The following is a 23,789-nucleotide window of genomic DNA, read 5'->3' on the forward strand; positions in this document are numbered from 1 at the left end:
TCCCTTCTAACAATAAGCGCTAAAGGTTACTCAACCTCATCTCCGAGAAAATAGTATATCTGAATGCTGATTGCACTTCCCCTTCTTTAAAAGCACCTGCTCACGACTGTGTTCGAGTATATATGAGCATGAGCTTGCTATGTCCGTGCCCGTGCGATTCAGTCAAAGGCGTTATCATTATCCGGGACGGTCTTCATTGTGTTTGACGATGACGAAGATGGATGAAATGAATCATCACAAAGAGGCAGACAGGCCTTTGGGGGATAGGAAGGTAACGAGACGAGAACAACCATTTAACCAAAAAAAAGACTCATAAATGCACCCTCACAGATACGAAAACACACAGTATCCAAATGAGATAAGAAGTGTCAAGAATCTAACAGACAATGATATCTCTTCCAAAGGGATCCACAACCTGTGAAATCGCTTCATACCCGATCATATTCCTATGCCGCTTAACCGCAGCAACGCACAACTCCAACGCCGTAAGATCCGCACACCGTGAGGTCGCGATCTCAGGACTAGGCAGCAAACCCCCAACAACCGCCGCCACCGTCTCCGTCTTAGCTGTCATCTCGTAACCGCACATTTCCACCTCTAGAAGAACTAGCCCCTCCAACTGCCCCAGCTCGGACAGCACATCCTCCCACGTCCCAGCAGCTAACGATACTCCACGGAATGCTACATGTCGTAGGGTCTTATTGAAGTGTCTTAGCCCGCGCAGCCTCTTCGCACTCACCGAGACATTCTCGAGAGTGAAAGACCGCAACGGCGCATCTGGATGGATGAGAGATGGACATGACTTGGCAGCCATGGTTCTGCCGTCGATTTGGCCAGATAGCTCGACGGAGACAAGACGTCGGGCGTGTCTCAGAAGGCTGAAGATCGCGGTTGGCTCGCGCTCGACGAGAGACGATGCTGAGGAGGTGTATGAGAGTTGGATGTGGCGGAGGCGGGCTATCACGGGGTGAGGGATATGCTGTGCTGTGGCTGGATATAGGGTATCGTTGTCACCGTCGTAGAATTGGGGTGAGTTATGTTGGAAGTCGATTTCTTGGAGGGAGGGAGGGGCGTGGGTAGTATTCAAACAGTGGACGAGGAGGTTGGCGAAGTGGCGGGAGAGGTTCTCTTGGTCTGGGGTGCCGTTCTTTATTGTTTGGTATTCCAGGCGGCGGAGGCGGACGAGGCCGGGGAGGGAGGTGGAGAGAAGGTTGATCCATTGTTGGATGATGTCGGGATTGGTTAGGATGTGGTCCCAGGGAGGACGACATTCGATGATTAAGGTGCGTATATATCGACCGAGGTTGCTTTGGTGGAGGACGTTCAGGTCGGAAAAGGGACTGTTATTTGTGCTGTCTTTGATGTAGACAGTGCAGGTAGTGAAGAGGGCACGAGAGGCAGCAGCACAGAATGACCGGCTCACCTGGCGAAGGTCCTGAGGTGCCCCTTGCCATGGTATTTGGAGTTGGCTGTGGCGTAATCGGCAATCTGAAGCTAACGGTTACGATCTGAGTGGGAAGAAGCTGCTGTACTAGAACTTACCCTCTCTTGAATCTCCAAGGGGAGGTGGATGGATGTCTGTGGCGTATGGGCAGACATTTTATATAAAGATAGGGCAGGGAGTTGGTATAATAATATACTGATGATAGGTCTGGGATGGGAGTTCGCAGAGTCAGGGGAGAAGATGGAAGCCCCAGGTTAGAAAGCGGGCGCTGATATATAGCCCCCCAGGAGTATGCGTATCATGGTGAGGCAGTGACATGGATAATTTAGGGAACCTGGAACGTAACGATGCGATGTCTGACTCACCCACTTAATGTTTTTCTGTTTTGTTGACGAGATGATGATGATGATGCGGACCCGTATTGGGTGCCGGTTTGTACCTCATAGTGACTGGCAGTAGTTGCATTAATGTCGGGGTTATGCTGGCGGCGAATTGGATTTCAAGACATGCTGTGCATAGCAGAGAACTATGATTGGATCTGTGAAGGTATGTTTCAAAACCATGTATGTCTATAGTATATAGTAGGTTGGGACATGTCTCTGTTTCTGTCCCCCCAATGATGTGATAGATGGTGTTTGTGTCTACTGGTTAGCGCGCCGGTATAGTGTGATGTCTGGTGAAAGAACAGTCCATATTGGCTCCAAAGCAATAACCACTGAAGTAGTAATATGACTGAGAAGGAAATAAGCAGGTGTTGAATTCTCAGAGGGTGGTCTGTGGGGTACCCAGAAAGAAGTCAACAGCCGAACGCAGTATGTGACTCAGAAAGGCTTGTTTCGAGCAACCGCTCCAAAAATAACTGATAAGAACATTCGGTTCAGTTCAATAGAGTATATCAGGTAAGTTTCAAACAAACTTTGCTGCTGGAACGGTATCTTAAGTGGGGGAAATGAAAGAGTTCATGTTAGTACCATAAAGCAGGACAGTAAACAAAGAATGGCCAGTGTAGCTGCGAATTTGACAGTTGGATATAATGCGTCCGTTGTAGGAAGTGCGTTCATAGTCTAGGCGTCATCATAGGATGTTATATACAACGGCTATCAGCCGCAAAACCTCAGTGGGTATATAATGGAAGAGCCGGTCCAGGCGGCATGTATACATGCTCAACTTTGGGCTCGACTCGAGAATGTCGCGGGACTGATCGCAACATAGGCGAATGGACGGCCGTCCATTCAGATGGCCCTGGCATAACCCAGCGGCTTCCGACATCTGCAATAGACTCAAATAACTGATTGCTTTCAAGCCTCCTTGCGCGCCTTCATCTCAGCAATGAACTTGGCGCTCTTGCTGGTCGGTACAATGTAGATCTTCACCAACTCATCCACAACCTCAACCTTACCACCACTAAGGATCTGTACCAATGGCACCTTCTTGCCAGCGCGGATCAAACCACCGGTAACCGTCTCCATGAAGCACTCCACCGTATTGATCTTGTACTCTCCCTTCTGATCCCACGGCAACGGGAAGATGTAGTCGAGATGATCCTCGATAGAATGCATTTCGGAGAACGCCTTGATGAAATCCGTCTGCGCATCCATGTGGTACAGGAACACGGCCGGGAACTCAAGCGTACTTTCCGGCGACAACGGATCGGGCGAAAGTCTGATGCCCACGTCCTCCATCTCAGGAGGCTGATCCGTCTTGCGAGTACGGATCTGGCGCGCCTTCAGCGCAACGCTAAGCAGCGTCTTCTCCTTACGCGTGCGCTCATCCTCGGCCTTCTTTCTCGCCGCGATGCGCTCAAGCACAGCCTTGCGCTCGCCGATCTTCCCAGCAACCATCTGAAGAGCCTTGTTGTTCGGATCCAGCTTCAATCCCCGAGACGCCACATCCTCCGCCTCGACAATCTTATCCAGCGAAAACAGAGCCATGGCGGACCGATAGTACGCTTTCACGTTCTTTGGGTTCAGCTTCAGCACGGCTGCGCAGTCGAGGGTCGTAGATCGGTAGTTTTCTATCCACATTAGCAGCCTCGCTCCATACTTCAGGACACGACAAAACAAAACACCTACTCAGTTCCAGGTGGCACAGCGCGCGATTAATATAGCACGCCTCCTCGACCTCCCTCCGCAACCGGGCCTCCTCCTTCTCATCCTCAGGCTTATCCCACTTATCCTCCTTGGCCAGCAAGACCGCAATACCCTTGGAGTAATGCTCCTTCGCATCAGCCCAGCGCTTCTCGCGAGCAGCTTCGTTTCCTTGTTCACGGAAGTTCTGCGCGACATCGCCGCGGGTACCCTCGTTCTGGAGCGCGCGGATCGCATCAAGGAAAGGGTTTTCGCCGTCTACCCACATACATACCCCGTTAGCCTATCATCCAGCCAATGTAATTTCCAGAACTGAAATCAAGGAGGGAAAACTGACTCTCATCATACGCCTTGTTGATATCCGTCATGAACAGCGGCGTGCGGTTCAGGATATCCGCCAGCTCGTCTGTCGTGTGCGTGCTCACGGCCTCCATGGCAGGCGGCATTTGAGGCGCCATGGGGTCCGCGCCCGCATTCAGGTCTTTGAGGCGCTCTTCCTTGATGGGGATGGGGAGCTCTTCCGGGGGAGGTGGGGTGAATTCATCTTTGGCTTCGGTCGCGGGGGGTTGTTGGGGCTGCTTGTTGACTTCGAGCGACTCATCGTAGTCGTCGGGAAGTTCTTCTATTTGGCCCATTTTGGTTCAATGTGAGGTTATGAACCTGAGAAGGAGATGTGTTCTGTTTTGGGATGAGGGGGAATGGAGATGATCGTCATGGAAAAGAGGAATTTGCTGTTATCGGAGATGCAAATGATGCAAACTGGTGGGGAGGGGTTAGCCCTTATCTTATCTGTTGATGGATCAGGTATGGTTGATGGATGTGGTCGTTCCCGATGGGTGGGATTGTAGTTGTCAGGTAGCAATAATGTGTATTCCTCTCTTCTTTCACTGTAGATAAGTCCCTGCTGGTATGTCGGAGATTGGCGAAGGGCATTGCAGTGTACGGCAGATGCCGTCAATTCTAGATTATCTGGACACGGACCCTACAAAGAGGATGGTTCATCTAGACAAGACCCTGCACAATGAATGAAGAGTGGCTACTAGATCCAAGACACAGTAGACTAAAAATGATCAGGTGCAGTTGATGCTAGCTGGTCGCGAAATCCTCCTTTTTCAGATTTGGTATCGCTGGGGAGAACACCTGGCCTGGAGGGAAAGTTGCGACTTGGGACGGGTTATGTAAGGGGAAGTAGAGAGGGACAGGTGAACGAAAGCAATGAAACAATAGACGAGTCCTCCATCTAATTCTCTTTCAACTCATTGAGATTCACAATTTTATTCACTTCACAATACATTACTTACGGAAGCCACCGACACAGCCATCCCCATTCACTAACAGCTTCAATGAAGTCTCATTTGTCTTTCACATGTGTAACTTTAACCATGTCATTTGATCTCTACCATTACTCTGATGGGAATATCAGTCGAAGTTCACCGTATATAGTGTATAGCAATGATTATAAAAGGTACCTCCGTGTCACCCTCAAGTACCTGCTACTCCTTAGTAGTGAGCACATTATTACCACTCAAAACCCTAATATCACATCTCTCTGATTCCCTTGTTTCTATTGCGATACCTAGTATATCCTTGCGTTATATTAGGCTATCCAATACCGCATTCACATCATCCGTCCCAGTTCTGTATCTGGACAGCCACATACACGACTGTGGCATTCACTCATGTCTCGCAATTTCCACCCCGTCAACGCCAACTCGCCCTCCACCACTACTCTTACCTCCGACCACGACATTGATCCTTCTCTTGAAGACAACAGCAACAATAATACCATCATCCAACCCTATCTCTTTGACCAAGGCGTGTCTACCAATACCAGCTTCAACAGCAACGATCAAACCCTCGTGGATAACTGCTCGAACATTGAGGTCTCACAGCTTGTCACTGAGGCAAACCGCTTCTGGGGCAATTGCTCAACGACCATCCCCAGCATTGAGACAGGCCCATCAGTTGCAGAATACCGAACCACATACATGATGGGTAACTATGACCATGGCTATGGTGATCAAAACATGCACGAAACATCCGTGCCATACGGTCCGTGCGACCACTACCAGGTGGCCGGGACAGGAATGGACATGGGAATGAGAATGACCGGCATGAAAGGAGAGGACGAGGATGACATGTACAATGCCAACCAAGCTTCTATGCTTGCCGCGCTGGGTATGACCCACCTCGATGAGGGAGGATCTCATGCAGTGGATGATGACGCCAAAACTTCGTCGTCGGCTACAGTTGACGATGATCCTGAGTGGAAGGAGTGGAAGAAGTGGAATGAGACGGACGCGAATGGGGGAGTTAGATTACCCTCGGAAGAAAGGATGGACCAAGCAGGTGTTGCTACTTGGGTGGATATGGGCCCTGAGGAGAGAAAGACAAACGAGGGATTCATGTCCTCGAGGGAGAAGATGGATCAAGCAGGCGTTGCTGCTTGGTTGGATATGAACCGTGAGGAGGACCATGGGGTCTTCCAACATGAAGATGAAGATGACGAAGACGAAGACGATACCACATCTTACGGATCCGACGACGACATGATGGAAATGGGGGAAGAGACGGAGTATTATGAGGAGGAAGAGGAAGTTGTCAACGTGGTCGAGGGCCCTTCAAGACAGGTTCTTATCAGTTCACAGACAGGAGCTGTTGCCGAGTACGATACAGCAAGCTTTGGATGTGACTTTGAGGTAGAGGAAGAAGAAAAAGAAGAAGAGCAACACAACGAAGAAAGATGGGGTGGAGACGGACAACCTCGCCCATCCCCCTTTCCTTGCTTCTACGACGCTCGATCGGGGCTTATCATCGAGCTTTCCTCATCCGAAAGTGACGCCGAAGAGACCATGTCAGATCCCTCTTCCGACAATGATATCGAAGAGACCATGTCAGACCCATCTTCCTCATCCACCTCTTCCTCCTCATCACCAACCTCAGAAAACCCCCAAGCATACGCCCTCCCCTGGCCCACCTCACCGTCCAACCTCAGCACTAGCACTACCACCAGCAGCACCAGCGCCATCATCACAACCCGTTCGACCCTCATCATCCACGCCCTTCACCCTCCTCGCCGACCTGCACACCCACCTCAGCAGCGCCCCAAACCACCGCGCCACGCATCTCCGCAACCTAGCCAACGAAATATCCAACACGATGTACTTCGTCAACAGCCGGACAATCTCCGGGGACTTCAGCGCGGAGGACGCAGCGCCCGTAGACCGGGTAATGCGGATCGTGCGCGAAGGGGAGTTGAAGATGCGGTACCAGGAGCGATATGAGCGGCAGAAGGGGAAACTGGTGAAGCGGGAGAGGAGGGTTGCAGAGCGGGAAGACCGCGTGAGTAAGAGGGAGGAGATGGTGAGTCGGCGGGAGATGGGGGTTGCGGGGTGGTGGAAGGTATGGAGGGAGAGGGGGAGGGAGGTGTGGGAGGGGGTGGAAGGGGAGATGGATGGGGGAATTGGGGATGGGGTTAGGAGGAATGCGATGGATACGTTGCAGAGGACGGTGAGGGTTACGAGGGAGGTCGTGAGGAGGATGGATAGGTTGATTGATGAGAGTGAGATTGATGTTGATGGCGATTGTGATGTTGAGGGGGGAGTTGAGTTGTGAGGTTGGGAAGTAATTGCCAGATTGATTGATTTATGGTTATAAGAGTGAATTTATGTTGGGTATTATTGGTGTTATGGCTCAATCTATCTATATACTCTCGTCTATCGATCTAGATTAGATTGATTAAGAATGACGATGACGACATTTTCGGAAGTACTTTCATCAACGAAGAAGAAGTAGTGCCGCGGCGAATTTAACAGGACAACTCACTGCTCAATCACTAAATCCTAAGCTAACTATGCAACATACGTCTACGCATACATACTAAACTAGTAAACTAGTAATAGCTGTAGTGTAACCCCCCACAAAGGTCATCAGCCATCTCAGCCGTAATAAAAAGCATATCAAGTATCAAGCCACCGAGATAACACAACCACCGAAATCCGAGACTAAAGACGACCAACAAAGAGATAATAGGGTCAGATACCCACCTCCCTACTGTGTAAGCGCCAGGGGCAAAGTCCGATAACCGGTGTTGGTACTCCGTAGAAACTTCTTCGAAAGACCGTTGCCGTCCCCACTTATTCCCACTTTTTTTTCTCTTTCCCACGTTGTAACTTTTCTTTCCCACCCGAGGTGACATCAGCTCAACGGTCAACCTTAATCCTGATTCTTGTTCAGGAAGACCTTCCCAAATCACTCTGGGAAGCCCCTGGGGTGAACTTTACTGATTCTTCATGCATAGTGGCTGACGGCATACACTTCAACGGCCCGTCCTAAACAGCTGCTAATAAGCTTCCCGACGACGATCATCATTATGACAGATACAACCGCCGAAATGGCCTCCTCAGACAGTACACTCGAAGGCACACTTTCGCGATCAGAATCCATCCGCTCGGCCGTTCAGACCTTCTCGCCTCTTCATGAGCTCGTCTTCGTCTTTGTGGTCTGCATGTCGCAGTTCATGACGCAGGCCGCGCTCGGAAACACCCTCGCCCCACTTGAGATCATCAGCGACAGCTTCGGCATCACCAACCCTGGTATTTCCAGTTGGCTAATCGCTGGGTACTCCCTAACTGTCGGCACTTTCATTCTATTCTTCGGCCGCTGTGGCGATATTTTCGGATACCGTATCTTGTATGTCACCGGGTGGATCTGGTTCGCGATCTGGTCCCTGGTGGCGGGGGTGAGTGTGTATTCGAACTACATCCTGTTCATTTTTGCGCGTACCTTGCAAGGCATCGGGCCTGCGATGCTCCTTCCTAATGGCCTGGCCCTGCTGGGTGCGACGTACCGACCGGGAAAGAAGAAGTATATGGTCTTCTCGCTCTTCGGGGCTACCGCGCCAAACGGCGCCGTTTTGGGAGCCATCTTTGCGTCGCTGTTTTCCCAGCTCGCTTGGTGGCCGTGGACTTTCTGGGCCATGGCGATCTATTGCTTTGTGTTGGCGATCATGTCCCTCCTTGCGATTCCTCCTTCCCCGTCAGTCGCGCAGGGTATGTCGCTTGCGCAGCTGATGTCTGAACTAGACGTGGCCGGGGCATTCTTCGGAGTTGCAGGCTTGGTCCTGATCAACATCGCGTGGAACCAGGCACCCGTGGTAGGATGGCAGGAGGCATATGTATACGTCCTGCTAATCATCGGAGCCCTGATTCTAGCCATGTTCTTCGTCTGGGAGATCAAGTACGCGGCCAAGCCACTCATCCCTTTCCACGCACTGGATCTCGACGTCTGCTTTATCCTGGGCTGCATTGCATGTGGCTGGGCCAGTTTCGGCATCTGGGTCTACTACTTCTGGCGGTTCTTGGAGAATATCCGAGGCATATCGCCGTTGCTGGCATCGGCGCAGTTCATACCGCCGGCCTTGTCCGGACTGACGGCCTCATTCACGACGGGACTCCTCATGGCGAAAATGCGGCCCGGCTGGATCATGCTGATGGCCATGGTGGCTTTCACCCTGGGTAATATATTTTCGGCTATCGCTCCGGTTCATCAGACGTATTGGGCGTTGGCCTTTGTAACGCTGTTGGTCACTCCGTGGGGAATGGACATGTCGTTCCCTGCGGCCACGGTTGTCTTGTCGAATGCGGTCGGGCGTCGCCATCAGGGTGTTGCAGCGTCGTTGGTCACGACGGTCGTTAATTATAGCATCTCGCTGGGGCTGGGCTTTGCGGGCACTGTCGAGGTGCATGTGAATAACGGTGGCCAAACCTTCCATGATACGCTTAAAGGGTATCGCGGAGCCTTGTACATGGGTATCGGACTGGGTGGGCTTGGAGTTGCCATCAGTGTGCTCTATCTCATCAAGAGCAGACCGAAACCGGGCCAGGAGGAGAATCGGCTGGAAAAAGCAGCTGAATGATCGTTTTTTATCATTTCGATAACGATAGAGATGGAGCATATATAATTCGGCGTGCTCATTATAGACATAGCCACAGAGCCCGCCTGCATAGTGGCAAATTTAGAATACTATTCAGTTAATAGATTAAATCAACACCCAGCTTATGACAGATGAGCCACCATATTGCAACGGGATATGCGAAGGGGTTAGCAGTCATTCCGGGTGATCTTATGGCCCTCGGCCCTCAGTATTGCGTGCCCATAATCGCAAGTGCAAACCTTTCTATCGTTTATTTTCATTGCGCTGCTATTCGCATCACGCTAAATCTGAACCACGCCCTCTCCTTACTGGCACTGGGCAATTCAAATAAGTTTGCAGATGCAGAACCAATCAAGTGTGCTGCTCTGCATTGCTCGTGATTACTCGACAAGCCTAGAATTCCGTACGCCCGTCTAGGCGGGAGCAAAAACCGGGAATCCAAATTCCGAGGGTAACGGCAATTGATTTAACTGAAGGAGCCAGGATGGCGAAGAACACACATCGATGACCTCATTTCCTCCATCCAAGTGCTGAAGAAACCACATGGTCGCAATCTCCTCTAGATAGCAATGAGAATACCAGTAAATTGCCTCCCTTCATATGAAGATGGGTCGATTAATCGCTGCACCGTAGTGAGCGTCCAATCAGCGAGTCCGATAAGCAATAATCGGACTGGGAGCGATAGTTCCAGCGAGTTCCCAAAGACGGGTCCAGTTCGCCGCCCTGGCGATGAACCTCGGCACTGGCACTGGCCCTCCATGAATTCGGGCCGCGGATCCACTGGTCGCCATCCCTTCATGTGTCTTGCCAACAAAAGGAACGCTCCTTATTTCGTTCTCTTTCCCTATCTTTGGTGACCATTCTTTTCTTCATCCTAATCCCTAGTCACCGTGTTCTGTGCTGCAACCCCCGAGGAAAATCCAGCATCGCGTGAACAATTTTCACATCCCCTATCTCCGACCCACCGCACTACCCCGGACGACCGATCTATCGGCCGAGATGAGCAGCCCGGGCGATTACAACGCCGTCCGCAAGGACATTGTCGCACAACTGAAGAAGCCGGATTATGATGATGGAAGCGCAGGTCCAGTATTCGTCCGGCTGGCATGGTGAGTTATCCCCAGGATGAAAGCCTTGCATGTCAGTCGCCACTAACCCCTGAGCAGGCACTCCGCGGGTACCTACGATGCCGAAACCGACACGGGCGGCAGCAACGGTGCGGGCATGCGATATGAAGCAGAGGGGGGCGATCCGTCAAACGCAGGCCTTCAATACGGTCGGGCATTTTTAGAACCTGTAAAGGAGAAGCATCCTTGGATCACATACTCCGATTTGTGGACGTTAGCAGGCGTGGTGGCGATCAAGGAGATGGGCGGGCCGGAAGTCGAGTGGAAGCCAGGTCGGACGGACCTGGTTGACGACTCCAAGGTACCGCCTCGTGGCCGTCTACCTGATGGTGCTCAGGGTGCAGACCATCTCCGCTTTATCTTCAACCGGATGGGCTTCAACGACCAGGAGATTGTGGCGTTGGCGGGAGGACACAACCTGGGTCGGTGCCATACCGATCGCAGTGGGTTCGAAGGTCCCTGGGTGAACAACCCAACACGATTCTCCAATCAGTTCTTCAAGCTTCTATTAAAGTTGGAGTGGACTCCTCGGAAGTTGGCGAACGGCATGAGCCAGTTCGTATATGAGGACCCGGATGCGGAGGAGGGAGACGAGTTGTTGATGATGCTGCCCACCGATATTGCACTCAAGACGGACCCATCCTTCCGCCAGTGGGTGGAGAAGTATGCAGAGGACAAGGACTTGTTCTTTGACCACTTTGCGAAGGTATTCGCGAAGTTGGTCGAGCTGGGTATTCGACGAGACGAGAAGGGTGCTGTTCTCAACACCGACAATGTCAAGGGAGGTTATATCTCTGCTCCCAAGAAGAGCAACACGCCGACAGGACCACCAAAGAAGCCGAAGGCCGAACCTGTGCGGGCCAGGCTGTAAATATGCGATGGATATTTGGGAGGATCATGATTTGATATACCATAGAAGGATTTTAGAGGACTAGATAGAGATCGAAGCGTGTACATTGGCTAGAGTAATAAATCTCAAGTTCATTCATAATGAAGAAACGAAGAAGCCCGTCATTTCGAGTAGTTGAGAGAAAGAAGAAAGCAAGGAGAGAGAAAGAAGCGAGGGAGAGGCATAAAAGAGAGAAAGGGAAAAAGGCCGGGGATTCAATGAATGCGGGGAAAGGTCCATGCGCTGACTTTGGCCCGGCCGTCATTGGCTCCCACCGGCATAGCTGGCAACGCGTTCACCTTGAAACCAGCCCAGTAGCCGTGCTAGGTTACTCCATTCCATCCTTACTAGCCGGGAGGATAGAGGTACTAAAGCTGCTCGGTTATTGAGAGAAAGGGTTATTGTGCTGGTATGACCTTGTTCCTCTCCCCTTTTCATTGTTCCCCGGATTTCTGGACCGGGATCCGTTCTCTAAGTAACTAAATGAACTACCACCGCTTAAGACGGCATTCTACCCATGAAAGTATATCGGACAGTATGTCTTCGTTATTGATTCTGATGCAGTAGTAAGTGCTTTTTGAATTTGAAAAAGTTGTCTTGTCTATGTTGTATTCTATCTATCATATCTGAAACCCGAACTCAAGCTAGGGGGAGAGTCTTATTCCATCGCTCTTCAATTTTGGTTGGCTAGCATGTCTTCATGGCCGTGGTGCGTCTGGCGGGGCTACAGGTGAAGACCTCACTGGCGAGGTCCATGGTGGCCGGGCCTACTCACCCAATTCTCTGGATGGGTTGGTGGTAGCTGTGGTTGTGGTAGCTGTGGTTGTGGTCGCGGCGAGGAGGATTGACCCATCATGGTAGGCCCATAGCCACCAGAGGCGTTACCATTCGGGTTTGTCAGCTGCATTTGGTTGGTCATCGCCTGTACGACTTCATAAGGGGGTGGAGCGGTGGTCGGAATCCCCGGACTGTAAGCGACTCTCTGTTGAGGAAAGGCTACAGGAGAGGAAGCCAAAGACCCATGGAGAGCTGGATGATGGAGAGGGGGGTGTTGCCGAACAGGACTGGCAGGAGGCACATATCCTGGCCTAGTGATATACATCGGCCTGGTCCTAGGAGGTGGTGGTGGCATTGCACCACCTACATACGATGAAGCTGACATCATGGTCCCAGGGGATGGCGTATCTGCTGACATTATCGGTGTGGGGGACATGGACATAACCGCGTATGGATGAGCTGGAGCGTAAGGCTGTGCTCGCGCTCTTCTAGGCCAGTTAGGTGCAGCCTGCTCTTGGCGTTGCACCTGGGCTTGCACCTGGGGTTGCGCCTGAATTTGTACCTGGGGTTGTACCTGGGGTTGCGCCTGGGGTTGCGTACCTCGGACTAACATGACTCGAAGATCCGAATTGGCACATTTAAAGCGTCTGATACATTCAGGCATGTAACGATCCCAAGGATATTGGTTCTGCTGCCGAGGTGGTAGTTCGGGCGGGGCCCAACCAGGACTTTGCTGGAGGAAAAGCTCACCCTGGTAGGCAGACTCTAGCATGCCGCTAACTGCACTCACAGCTACTTGGAGCTCGCCAATACTCGGGTTCATAACCCGCTCGTAGAAGAGCAAGGGGATCTGCTGGTTCCTCCAAAAATGCTCGGGCACTTGGTCCGCGTGGTTTTCTGACATGGGAAATCCAAGTATGGCTCCGTCGTGCAAATCGCTTTCATACGAATACAGGTTCGTGCAGCGCACCCCACGTTCGGCACCAGTCCACAAGAGACACAAAAAACCTGGTGCTGATGAGTATATCCCTCCTATCCAGCGGTATGTGGCTTTATGCCCCTCACCACCATCATCACGATATGATAGGGTAATGTCCTTTGTATGCGACCGTATAGACACATTAGGACCGAGTTCCACTACCAGGCGCATGGGGACGGTTTTGAATCGTCTCTCATAGTTAACCGAGTGGTTACATTTGATGCAGGTTCTCTGGCGCTGAGGGTCAAATACCCGAGACAGTACCTCCTCCATACTCACGCCGTTCCGATCAGTCTCGAGCACAGGCGGTGCCAGAGTGGTCAAGCGGGTGCCATCCACAGTGGTTCTGCTATCCCTGGATGGCCCGCACTCACAGTGCGCAGTAGTCTCTTCATTGTAGGAGCACGCGAACTGGTCAAAGTTGCCCGTAAATTTGCGCCAGACGCTTCGCATATCCCAAGTAGGCCCCATGCCCAGTTGAGGGAGCACGTTAGCATAGCATTCGACTAGCCCAATACTTTCTTCTCTATCGAGGAAATCCCATTGACCATCGGTCGCTTCAATGAAGGTTTGCTCAAGAGGTGTGAAGCGATTCTGCCAGCCCGGCTGCTTGCGGTCGATGTTGGTGGACCCGGCATCTAGCAGTCGGCCTGCGACGATAGCACAGCCAATCGCACTTTCGCTGTATTTCTTGCTAACAGGGCCTCGGCCTCTATAAGACCTGGTAGTCCGGGGGCGTCGCGGATTGTCTGCCGTGAGCAGCTCTACCTCAGCTGTCACTGGGTGTAAGCTGTACTGGACATTGTTCATCGTATTTAAGTTGGCCGTCAGCCATGGTCGTGGCATGTCCAATGGGGCAGCAGTCTGATGGCGTTCAAGCTCGTGATAAGTGAATTTCATGACAGCACGTTGCACTGCCTCAGTAACTAACTGGGCATGCTGGGTAGGTACTGGTTCTGCTCTCCGGAACTGCTGGGATGTAGAAGTTGTGGTGTTAGGGTCACTGACACCTTCGGTGTTTTGTTCACTTGGTCTCCGGCTCTCTGAGAAGCTTTCTCTATGCTGCGTAGCAGGGCTTTCGACTTTTGTCGTAGGAGTTGGTGTTCTGCCACCCGAGGAACATTCTTCCATAGGATCCCCATCACCACGGTCAGAGGTTTCCTCCTCTTCGATGTCGGTCATTTCATCCTCGTCTCCCTGGTCCTCAGGACTGGTTGAAGGGACCCACTCTGTATGTTCGGAATCTTCCGAATTGTCAGTACTACTTTCAATGAGTTCGCTTTGTTCTTCTTCAGTTTGATCCCCTTGTGGTGTCGCAAGTTCAAGAAGCTCTTCGTCGAGCTTACCAATTTTATATGGTTGTTTCTCCATAACCTTCACATACTCCTCCGGTATATCACCTGAAGTCCTAACAGACCCACGGGTCCGTGAGTTTGATGCTTGCAAAACCCTTGGGGGATCAGGGGAACACCTACTTATGGGTAGGTAATTGTTCAACCCTTGAACACACCCCTGTCTCAGCAATCGAGGGCCGGCGTCCCTTTCCCAGTTGAAGAGTTCTTCCAATGACTTGGGCTGGTGATATTCAGCTTGATTCCAGAGGATTTTCATCAGGATTGCCATTTTTACCCGCCTTGGCTGAAGGGAAGGATGAGAATCAGTATTATACTTATAACCCCAGCCATGGAACTCCAGCAGCTTATCGTATACGCCCCTGCCCCCGTTAAGCAGCATATCGGTCAACGTCTTGATGCGTTTTCCGCATAGTTGGTCTGTGTCGGCAGGCTCTTCGAGCTGGTCAACATCGAAGAGTGGGTGCCTACACTCGACATATTCAATTGGCTGTGAGGCTGACTCCATTTTGCTTATTGCTTCGAGGACCGTAAGTAGTTTTGCAGTGAGTATGCTTTGGTGAATGAATACTGGTTATTTGGCTTTCGGAAGGAACACAAGGCAAAGCAGCTGCTGATAGAAAATGTGGAGAGACCGATCAATCTGCTTCATACTTATACCCCAGGGAATCTCATGTTACACAGTGATTAAGACTCAGATATACTGAGCTTCACTGCAATTTCCGTCATTTGGGGTGTATCTGCAAGAAGAGAACACTTTAGTCAGGCAAATTGTCAAGTACAGAGTGCAACTTGACGGATTTGGCTGGCATATTCCTTGCAATCAGCCGGAGGAGAATGTAGGAGAAATCATTCTCAATAGGTGTTTCAGAATAAAGATATGGTCTGGAGGCATATTCCAAACACACCAGTGATCATATCACGGAGATATCTGCTAACGAGGCACTTGGAAAGCTGAAGATGAGGTGAATCCCGTCGTACCGCGATGTTCTATATCATACATGGCCTCAGGCATAAATCAAATACTACATGGCTGGCATACACGGAATACCGTACCGGAACACCAAGATCACGTGCACAAGACAGTCAAGTGATAATATACCCTATTCCGGAATAGCCCGAAGCACAAGCGAGCCCTGAATCCCACCATACCCGAATAGGCTAGAGCCCAGCTTACCCGATCCCACAACGGGCGAGAGCAAAGTTGGAAGAAGCACTCGCAAGCCCGCCTCGATTTCACCTCCTTCTCATCCCTCTCGCCTGTCGACAATCAATCGCGGTCCTTCGCGCCATCGCCCATCATGTGTACGTGAAAGACCCTGAAATCGGATTTCCAACCCTGCATCTTTGATTTCCGTCGCTGTTCGTTTTTTGCCGGTCATTTTGGGAGGAAATATTCATAAATCGCTGGGGGGTATTTGGAGGAAATTATCATCGCGGATACAGACGGGCAGGAAACAGCGGCGACGGAATCATTGAAATTTTTTCTGCTCCATCATCATCATCATTATGGCAACAACCGATTTTACAAGACAGAAAGGCTGACTGCGGTTTTTTCTTCGGAATTTTTAGCGCTCGTGTCCGGCGAGAAGACGAACTTCCAGTACATTCTGCGTCTGCTCAACACCAATGTTGACGGCAAGCAGAAGATCATGTACGCCTTGACCCAGATCAAGGGTGTTGGTCGCCGTTACTCCAACTTGGTCTGCAAGAAGGCCGACGTTGACCTCAGCAAGCGGTACGTTCACACTACACTACTTTCCTCGATGGTTTCGAACAAATGGGATGGAGAGAAGTTTGGTCACACGGATACAATAAGAGGGGGACATAAGGGCCACGAGAATACACAGACCCCGAAGGGTTAAGGGATACATACAAGAACATCAAGTTGACTTTGATATCTCTTTAACAGCGCTGGTGAACTCACCACCGAAGAGCTCGAGCGTATCGTCACCATCCTCCAGGCCCCCACCCAGTACAAGATCCCCACCTGGTTCCTCAACAGACAGCGCGACATCACCGATGGCAAGGACTCCCAGGTCGTCTCCAACTCCCTCGACAGCAAGATCCGTGAGGATCTCGAGCGCCTGAAGAAGATCCGCTCCCACCGTGGTCTCCGTCACTACTGGGGTCTCCGTGTCCGCGGTCAGCACACCAAGACCACCGGTCGTCGTGGACGCACCGTCGGTGTCAGCAAGAAGAAGAACTAAAAAAACAATCATCGGGGTCATATCATCTGCGTTTGTTTCTTCGTACTTGCTGGAGTGGATCGTGGGAAGGATGGATTCCTTTTGTGTATGTTGGTGTGGATTTTTTTAACGAAATCTTCCCTGGGACCGGGAACAATATTAGAAAATGCCGTGTCCGAAATGAAAAGAATCATACCAATATGAATGAATACCAAACCATCCTTTCCTCAAGTTTCCTTTGTCTGCTGGTTTATGATACGAATGTACGAGTCATTTGGTGGCGAAATATGGGTAGGCTGTTATGGCTCGGTTTCTATGGGCGTGGTCTACCTTTTAATATCGACTGAGACGTTCTTTTGCTTAGTCGTCGACACTCTTAATTAAATTTCGTGTTCTACACTACGTACAGACGGTATGGTACTAACTGAAGGCGTGTAAATGCGATCGATTCATTCTCGTACGAAGTACAAAATGCATAATGCACTATAGTGACAAACTCATAGATACCATGCAACATAAGGCTCGGGATTAATGGGCATTGACAAGCATCCTCAAACTATCGTTAAGAAACATATCTGCAGTGTCACCGAGATGACCAGAAAGTCTATATGCGGTGATAGCACGTCTTTAGAACCATTCACCTCCCAACCAGCGGTTGAAGAACTCGAGACTCGACTCAGGCTGGTCCATCGGGACCATGTGGCCACCACCATAAAGACGCATGAAGGTGAAGTTGCCATGGGACTTGACCTGGCCGATCTTCTTGCCCTTGTGCTCATTCTCGACCACGACCAAGTCCTCCAGCTTAGCGGAGGCATATTCAGCCTGTCCGGGCCACTCAAGGGCTTCAGTCCAGGCCTTGTTGCCAAGCCAGTTGCAGATGAAATCGGCGTCACCAGCGTAGATCAGGACAGGGATCTGCTCCAGGAGTCCCGGAACGAGACGGTGGTAGGGCTTCATCCAGTCACCGTGGAAGAGGAAGTTGCGGTTGATGTCAAAGTTGCACGAGTCGTAGCCGTTGACCTCAGCGCCAACAGCCTCAATGACCTCGGGCTTGTTCAGGTAGTCGCTGACGTAGCCCATGGCCGAGTAGCAAAGGTTGGAGCTATCCTCGCACTTACCACGAACATCGTAGACGTTCTGTCCGGTGCGCTGGTAAGGGGCAAGGAGGGCGTTGTTACAGTAGATGGAGGCCGGGACACAAACCCAAGCGCTCTCGGAACTGTAGCAAGACTCAATCATAGACTGGCAGCGAGGAAGGGCGTTGTCCATGGCCTGGCAGGAGCCCTCGTCCAAGACAGCTGGGTAACCACCGTCACCACAGGCCATGGGACGGTAGTACTCGTACTGAGTGAGTCCGTCGGTGAGACCGTTGCCAATGAGAACGGACTGCAGGTTGATGTTGCGCTTCTTGTGAGACAAAATCTCCGAAGCAAAGACGGGGATATAGTGACCAGCATAGGATTCACCGGCAATGTGGAAGTCCTGCTTGGCATACTCGGGGAATTGTTTGAAGAAGAGGGTAAGCAAGGCATAGACGTCCTTGCCAGCAGCGACCGTGTCGCTGACAGCAGAGTTGCTGTAGGAGTAACCGACATTGACAGGCTGGTCAAGGAAGATCACGGACGCGTTGGAGTTCCAAGCGTAGTCATTGTAGACCGGCTGGATCTTCTTGTTGATGCTGCTAGGGCCGAGCTCCATGAAAAGACCGGTGAGGGAAGAGCATCCAGGGCCACCGTTCAGCCACAGAACAACAGGGTCGTTCTCGGGGTCATTGCGAGACTCGAAGAACCCTACATTGCATTAGATATTAAGAACATATGTAAGGCGTGATCTTGAACCCAGGTGGACTTACAGTAGAACAGGTGCTTGTCGTTCTCGTTGTCATCGAGATAACCGGTGTACTGCTTTACACCGGGGTCGATGCCAAGAGAGCTAGGATCGGTCTTCTTGACCCTGAGATCATAGGCTTCCAGCTTGCCATCGACTTCACGCTCCTTCTCACCGTTCTCACCAGTGACCCAGACGCTCTGGACGTCGGAGCCGCGGACGATGTGGTCCCAGTGGTGGTCGGGGCGGCGGTTATGCTTCTTGGGGAGGGAGAAGAGAGGGTTCTGATCCATGCTCTCCGGGAAGAAGCTAGCAACCTCATCCCAGAGCTTACGAGCCTCATCAGAGAGAGACTTCAGCTCCTCCTGGAATGCGTGCAGCGGCTTGGAGAACCCGTCGGCACTGTGATCCGCAGGGACCTCGGCCGCATGGTCGGCACCGTGCTTGGCACCGTTACCTCCAAGGACCTGCTGGAAGGGAGGGACGGCCGCAGTGGCCGCTCCAACCAGCATAGCAGCTGGAAGAACTCTCATTGTGCTGGAACCCAACGGGGTTGGTATGAAATCGAAATGACGATGGGATGAGTAGGTAGAGGATGGGTACCTTGCGGTCTGGAAGGTACGGTACCTGGGCAGGGAGCTTATCAGCACGGGTTATCAAGGGAGGTGGTCAGAGGCATAGGAGTGAACTTACGGACACAAAAGTATCAAGTTAGAAAAAGCAAGAAGCTCAGCAAATACCAGCTACTGGGTGATCAATGGAAACCCAGAAGAGGATGGAGAGGAAGGAAGGAGAGAGGAGAGAAGAGGAGGTGTACTGGATGGGCTGCAGGCAGGCGATGACGCCTCGATAGCAGGGACGGAAGGCGGCCAATCACAGGCCGGTGCCTTCCCTTTGCAGAAAGTCACGCGCTGAGTCATGAAGCTGAGTCAGCACATGGCACGGGACCGGCGTCATTGCGGTTTCCTCCAATCACAGGCCCGTCGGGTGACTGCCTTGGGCTGTCAACAGCATTTCTTCAGCGCATTCGAAACATAATCTCCTCACTGACTCAACTGCGAGTATACCGAATTCATATTTCGTCTGGATTGAGTCCGTCTATACACAAGAGCCTCTTGCTTTGTCGCAGAGGCTTCCGGCAACATGCCCATCAACCAACCATCAAACCAGATCAAATTTACCAATGTATCAGTCGTCAGGCTAAAAAAGGGTACGTACTGTTATACATGTGTGACCCTTCATTTGGGATCGTCTTGGGTGGCATGTCTATCAGTTATGTGGGGAGATCATGCGCAAATCTCAGGCGTAGAAAGAAAAACTTCTTGCGAAACTTCCAATCGGCCCCGCAACCCCGCTAACCGTTCAACGAACAGGTAAAAAGCGCTTCGAGCTCGCCTGCTACAAGAACAAACTCCTCGAATATCGCTCCGGTGCAGAGAAGGATCTCGACAATGTTCTCCAAGTCCCCACGATCTTCCTGTCCGTTTCTAAAGCGCAAACAGCCCCATCCGCCGAGTTAACAAAGGCCTTCGGCGCCGACACACCTGCAGATGAGATCCGGCAAGAAATTTTACGAAAGGGTGAAGTGCAGGTTGGCGAGCGCGAGCGGAAGGAAATCATCGAGCGAGTGGAGAAGGAAGTGTTGGATATTGTATCAGGACGGCTGGTTGATCCTACGACGAAACGAGTCTATACCCCCGGAATGATCTCCAAGGCCTTGGACCAGCTGAGCTCGGCTAGTGGTCAACAATCGCAAACACCCGGCAATGGGGAGACGGATGGGGATAACAGCGAGGAGAGCCGCCCGCGGAAACCGCTCTGGACGGGTGTGACTGCTAACAAGTCCGCGAAGAGTCAAGCGCTTGAGGCCATGAAGGCGCTTATTGCATGGCAACCTATTCCTGTGATGCGGGCGCGGATGCGTCTCCGCGTTACCTGTCCTGTGTCACTGTTGAAGCAGAGTGTCAAGGGTGGCGCGGCCGGTGGTGCTGGCGCGGGTGGTAAGGAAAAGGAGGCGCCATCCAAGGGCGGCTCCAAGTCCAACAAGAAGGGTGGAAAGGGGTCCAAGAAGGCTCGTCAGCAGGAGTCCGAGGATGAGGCGGGCGGTTCTGACGCAGAATCCGCACCTGCCAAGGGCCCGAGCAATGTCAAGGATAAGATCCTGAGCTACATCGAATCCATCGAGGCTCAGGAGGTTGTCGGCGGAGACGAGTGGGAGGTCATTGGCTTTGCGGAGCCGGGAGCTTTCAAGGGACTGAATGAGTTCGTGGGTAACGAGACCCGGGGCAGAGGACGCGTGGAGGTGCTGGATATGACGGTGACCCATGAAGAGTAAGCTCGGCCGGGAATGCATCTGGCGCAACCATGTACAGCCTGCTATGATTGATGACTAGGAAGGATACCAAAATGATGCCATAAATATGACCATACTACAAGACTAGATTCAAATATATCATGACAAGACCATATACCTAAGGTTCATAACAAAGCCAAGGGTCATTATAGAGCTCCTTCGCACTCGCCCGACTCTCCGGTTCCCACTGGAGCATTCTCCTAACGAATCCAATAAACAAGCGTTTATCCTCTCCATCTAGAAAGGGCGTCATATTCGAGAAATTGAATTCCTCCGACGGAATCAACCCAGGGAACTTGAATGTCCCTACACACATCCAACAATTAGTAATTCACAGCCCCATCACAATCACCAATTATAACATACCCTGAGCCGAAAACAAGCCATCCCGTATACACGGATCACAATTATCCAGAAACCGTGAGGGGGGAGGCCCCCCCAGCAGTCTAATCATCTGCGCGACATGCACCTCCTTGGAATATTTCCTTCGATGTTCACATAACCCATCAAATAGCGTCTCATCAGCGAGCAGTTCCCAAAGCTTGCATAGCACTAGTCGTAAGTATATATACATCACGACGAAACAATGTGTCGTTTTTGACTCACCACTGTCCCTAAATTCCAGATGTCAGCACTATACGACCACCCAGCCTTCAACAGAACCTCAGGGGCGCAGAATGGCTGAGGCTGGATGTCATGGTTATGCGGAGTCAGTACATCCCCGAAGACGGCAGCACTGAAGTCGGATATCTTCAGCATGCCTACTCCTTTTTTGGGTGGGCCGAAGTCGTTCCTAGATTCGTATATAGGACGTCCGTTCCGGAGTACATGCGGAGCGGGATGAGCTTCTTGTTGGCGGACATATTTATCGATAATAGTGATGTCCTCGAATCCAATGAGAAAGTTGTCGGCTTTTAGATCTGCGGGTCTGTTAGTAGATAGGATACTACTATTGAGACGAACGATGGTCTGATATATGTACCAGTGTGTATGATCCGACATTCGGAATGCAAGAAATCCAAACCCGTTAGTATAACCCTCAAGAAAGCTTTCAGAACCTGCGGAGGCACCCCGTTCGTACTTCCAAGACGCCGTCCTAGAAGCCAAAGCGGCTCCCTTAATGGCTCAAATACCAAGCAGAGATGGTCTCCAAGGATACCTCGTACTTCAAACGAATCCTCAACGAGTCTAACATACGAACGACCTTCATGTTCAGACCGCAGTGCGGAAATATGTTGCGATATCCTCAATTCATCCTCCGCGGCTTTCTTCTCCCCCTCACCGCAGTTCGTGATCTTCAAGGTTACATATTTGGTTGATTGCCAGGGCCAGCTTTGTGGTGTTAGATAGGTATCTAGTGTGTGCTTTACCAATGGATGATTACTATGTGTGACTGACCGAGATATATCCTTTGCTAACCACGCGATGGAATAAGCACCCCATCCTAGTTTGGAGATGAGACAGTATTTGTTCCCGATGGTTTCTCCGATTCGGGCGGGATAGTATTTGTTTATGTTGTAGTGTGGGTTGCGCTCTTCTTCTATTGGGTAGGTGGGGGTGATAGTCTTAAAAGATAGTGATTTACTGGAATTATAGGACAGGGAGCGAAGAGGTTTGTTGATTGTATGACGAAATAGAGTCATTGTGTGAGGTTGATAGCAATTGGGGTACCAATGCTGTTTAGCATACATGAGAACTACAATATGTAGGACGAGGCGGGAAAAGGCGGTGCCGGGATATATTGCGAATCCAATATGCCAACGAAGAATGAGAGCAAGGGAGACAAACCTGGATAAAGCAGTAGGGATTGTACTGATGAGCCAATCGGTATGTATCTTTCGTTAACTACGCAATGTTTTATCAGAACAAGGAAGACACGGTCTATTCAGTATTCAGTATTGATTGTGTTTTGCGTAGCAGACCGAAATGTACACATTCTAGTGACTTACGCACACTTCATTATTATAATATGTTCCGCTAGAACAATGTCCTTGGCCACACGAATAAGTAGAAACCAAAGGTTTACCAATTGACTTCAACCCATCTCCAAAATACCTCTACCATAACCCTAGTTTTATAGCTCACCGAGTCACCCACCACATCAGGCACAACCTAATATCCCAAAGTACGAGACAAGAATTAATCAATCCAGCCAAATGAGTTAGAATCCATCCAGCATATGCAAATGACAAGCAAGATGAGCAAGAGCGTAGACTACTGTAAGTTCCCATCAGCTGAGCCATACCCTCAATAGTCACCTAGCTAGCTACATAATGGGTACAGATTAACTTCGTCAGCGCAGAAGCAAGGACCAGCAGGTAGCTGAGTGGGAAGAAAGATAAGCAATTTTAGGTACATGCATATATATTTCTATCACATTACGATAGATTCATCTTGAAATTGTCTTGAAATTGAATTGTATGATTATTTTTCTTGTTTTATTGAAGTAACATTGGTTTCCTACACCAGTGTCATGTCCACCTAGGTACTACTAGTATTAGCTGTAAAGATATATACTACTACCATTCATTGCTACTAGTAAGCACCAAACAGTACAAGAAAATAGGTGATACTAATATCAAAAGAAAACATAATAAAACCAAGCCTCTGCACCCCAGAAGCAACTACTAATATCCACACACACACACACACCATCCATAATCCAGTCTAGTTCAGCGATCTGAGCAGCGATACTAATGCACGATCACCATCCACCCACCCACTGCACAGATCATCATCCCTCACCCCTCCACCCTCATCCAGCCAGCCTAACCATGAAAGAAAGAAGGGGAAAAAAAAAAAAAAAAAAAAAAAAGTCAAAAACAAA

The 23,789-nt window shown here is 50.7% G+C and overlaps 10 protein-coding genes across 10 annotated transcripts; 5 read left to right on the forward strand and 5 right to left on the reverse strand.

Annotated features, from left to right (window-relative positions):
• Positions 1–79: 79 nt before the first annotated feature.
• On the reverse strand, positions 80–1,876 carry BO85DRAFT_470064 (uncharacterized protein). The gene is made up of 2 exons (XM_025662365.1): positions 1,543–1,876; positions 80–1,423 (listed from the first exon to the last, which is right to left on the reverse strand). The coding sequence occupies exons 1-2, from the start codon at positions 1,597–1,599 to the stop codon at positions 377–379; spliced, it is 1,104 nt and encodes a 367-aa protein (XP_025513628.1). The 5' UTR covers positions 1,600–1,876; the 3' UTR covers positions 80–376.
• An 866-nt stretch (positions 1,877–2,742) lies between these two features.
• Positions 2,743–4,166, reverse strand: BO85DRAFT_489709 (HSP70/90 family co-chaperone CNS1; the record flags this gene model as incomplete). The annotated part of the gene is made up of 3 exons (XM_025663621.1): positions 2,743–3,458; positions 3,517–3,789; positions 3,869–4,166. The coding sequence occupies 3 exons, from the start codon at positions 4,164–4,166 to the stop codon at positions 2,743–2,745; spliced, it is 1,287 nt and encodes a 428-aa protein (XP_025513629.1).
• Positions 4,167–5,210: 1,044 nt separating this feature from the next.
• BO85DRAFT_497952 (uncharacterized protein) lies at positions 5,211–7,146 on the forward strand (the record flags this gene model as incomplete). Its single annotated transcript, XM_025664010.1, has 3 exons — positions 5,211–6,570; positions 6,671–6,894; positions 7,036–7,146. The coding sequence occupies 3 exons, from the start codon at positions 5,211–5,213 to the stop codon at positions 7,144–7,146; spliced, it is 1,695 nt and encodes a 564-aa protein (XP_025513630.1).
• A 778-nt stretch (positions 7,147–7,924) lies between these two features.
• BO85DRAFT_376129 (MDR family MFS transporter) lies at positions 7,925–9,448 on the forward strand (the record flags this gene model as incomplete). The annotated part of the gene is made up of 1 exon (XM_025656208.1): positions 7,925–9,448. One exon carries the CDS (start codon positions 7,925–7,927, stop codon positions 9,446–9,448), a length of 1,524 nt encoding a protein of 507 aa, XP_025513631.1.
• An 815-nt stretch (positions 9,449–10,263) lies between these two features.
• BO85DRAFT_376280 (peroxidase) lies at positions 10,264–11,464 on the forward strand (the record flags this gene model as incomplete). Its single annotated transcript, XM_025656217.1, has 3 exons — positions 10,264–10,319; positions 10,381–10,575; positions 10,633–11,464. The coding sequence occupies 3 exons, from the start codon at positions 10,264–10,266 to the stop codon at positions 11,462–11,464; spliced, it is 1,083 nt and encodes a 360-aa protein (XP_025513632.1).
• Positions 11,465–12,070: 606 nt separating this feature from the next.
• Positions 12,071–15,591, reverse strand: BO85DRAFT_65097 (uncharacterized protein). The gene is made up of 2 exons (XM_025665559.1): positions 14,710–15,591; positions 12,071–14,646 (listed from the first exon to the last, which is right to left on the reverse strand). Exons 1-2 carry the CDS (start codon positions 15,096–15,098, stop codon positions 12,222–12,224), a joined length of 2,814 nt encoding a protein of 937 aa, XP_025513633.1. The 5' UTR covers positions 15,099–15,591; the 3' UTR covers positions 12,071–12,221.
• A 300-nt stretch (positions 15,592–15,891) lies between these two features.
• On the forward strand, positions 15,892–16,901 carry BO85DRAFT_479225 (40S ribosomal protein uS13; the record flags this gene model as incomplete). The annotated part of the gene is made up of 3 exons (XM_025662939.1): positions 15,892–15,895; positions 16,163–16,328; positions 16,503–16,901. The coding sequence occupies 3 exons, from the start codon at positions 15,892–15,894 to the stop codon at positions 16,798–16,800; spliced, it is 468 nt and encodes a 155-aa protein (XP_025513634.1). The 3' UTR covers positions 16,801–16,901.
• Positions 16,902–17,262: 361 nt separating this feature from the next.
• Positions 17,263–19,352, reverse strand: cp3 (carboxypeptidase C PRC1). Its single transcript, XM_025660492.1, has 3 exons — positions 19,303–19,352; positions 18,635–19,236; positions 17,263–18,572 (listed from the first exon to the last, which is right to left on the reverse strand). Exons 2-3 carry the CDS (start codon positions 19,140–19,142, stop codon positions 17,407–17,409), a joined length of 1,674 nt encoding a protein of 557 aa, XP_025513635.1. The 5' UTR covers positions 19,143–19,236; positions 19,303–19,352; the 3' UTR covers positions 17,263–17,406.
• A 269-nt stretch (positions 19,353–19,621) lies between these two features.
• Positions 19,622–21,114, forward strand: BO85DRAFT_424392 (guanine nucleotide exchange factor SDO1). The gene is made up of 2 exons (XM_025658041.1): positions 19,622–19,819; positions 19,983–21,114. Exons 1-2 carry the CDS (start codon positions 19,753–19,755, stop codon positions 20,942–20,944), a joined length of 1,029 nt encoding a protein of 342 aa, XP_025513636.1. The 5' UTR covers positions 19,622–19,752; the 3' UTR covers positions 20,945–21,114.
• On the reverse strand, positions 21,081–22,605 carry BO85DRAFT_375951 (kinase-like protein; the record flags this gene model as incomplete). The annotated part of the gene is made up of 5 exons (XM_025656200.1): positions 21,081–21,268; positions 21,329–21,503; positions 21,569–21,882; positions 21,987–22,294; positions 22,361–22,605. 5 exons carry the CDS (start codon positions 22,603–22,605, stop codon positions 21,081–21,083), a joined length of 1,230 nt encoding a protein of 409 aa, XP_025513637.1.
• Between the last annotated feature and the right edge of the window lie 1,184 nt (positions 22,606–23,789).

Source organism: Aspergillus piperis, assembly GCF_003184755.1.
Source record: "Aspergillus piperis CBS 112811 unplaced genomic scaffold BO85scaffold_14, whole genome shotgun sequence".
NCBI lineage: Eukaryota > Fungi > Ascomycota > Eurotiomycetes > Eurotiales > Aspergillaceae > Aspergillus > Aspergillus piperis.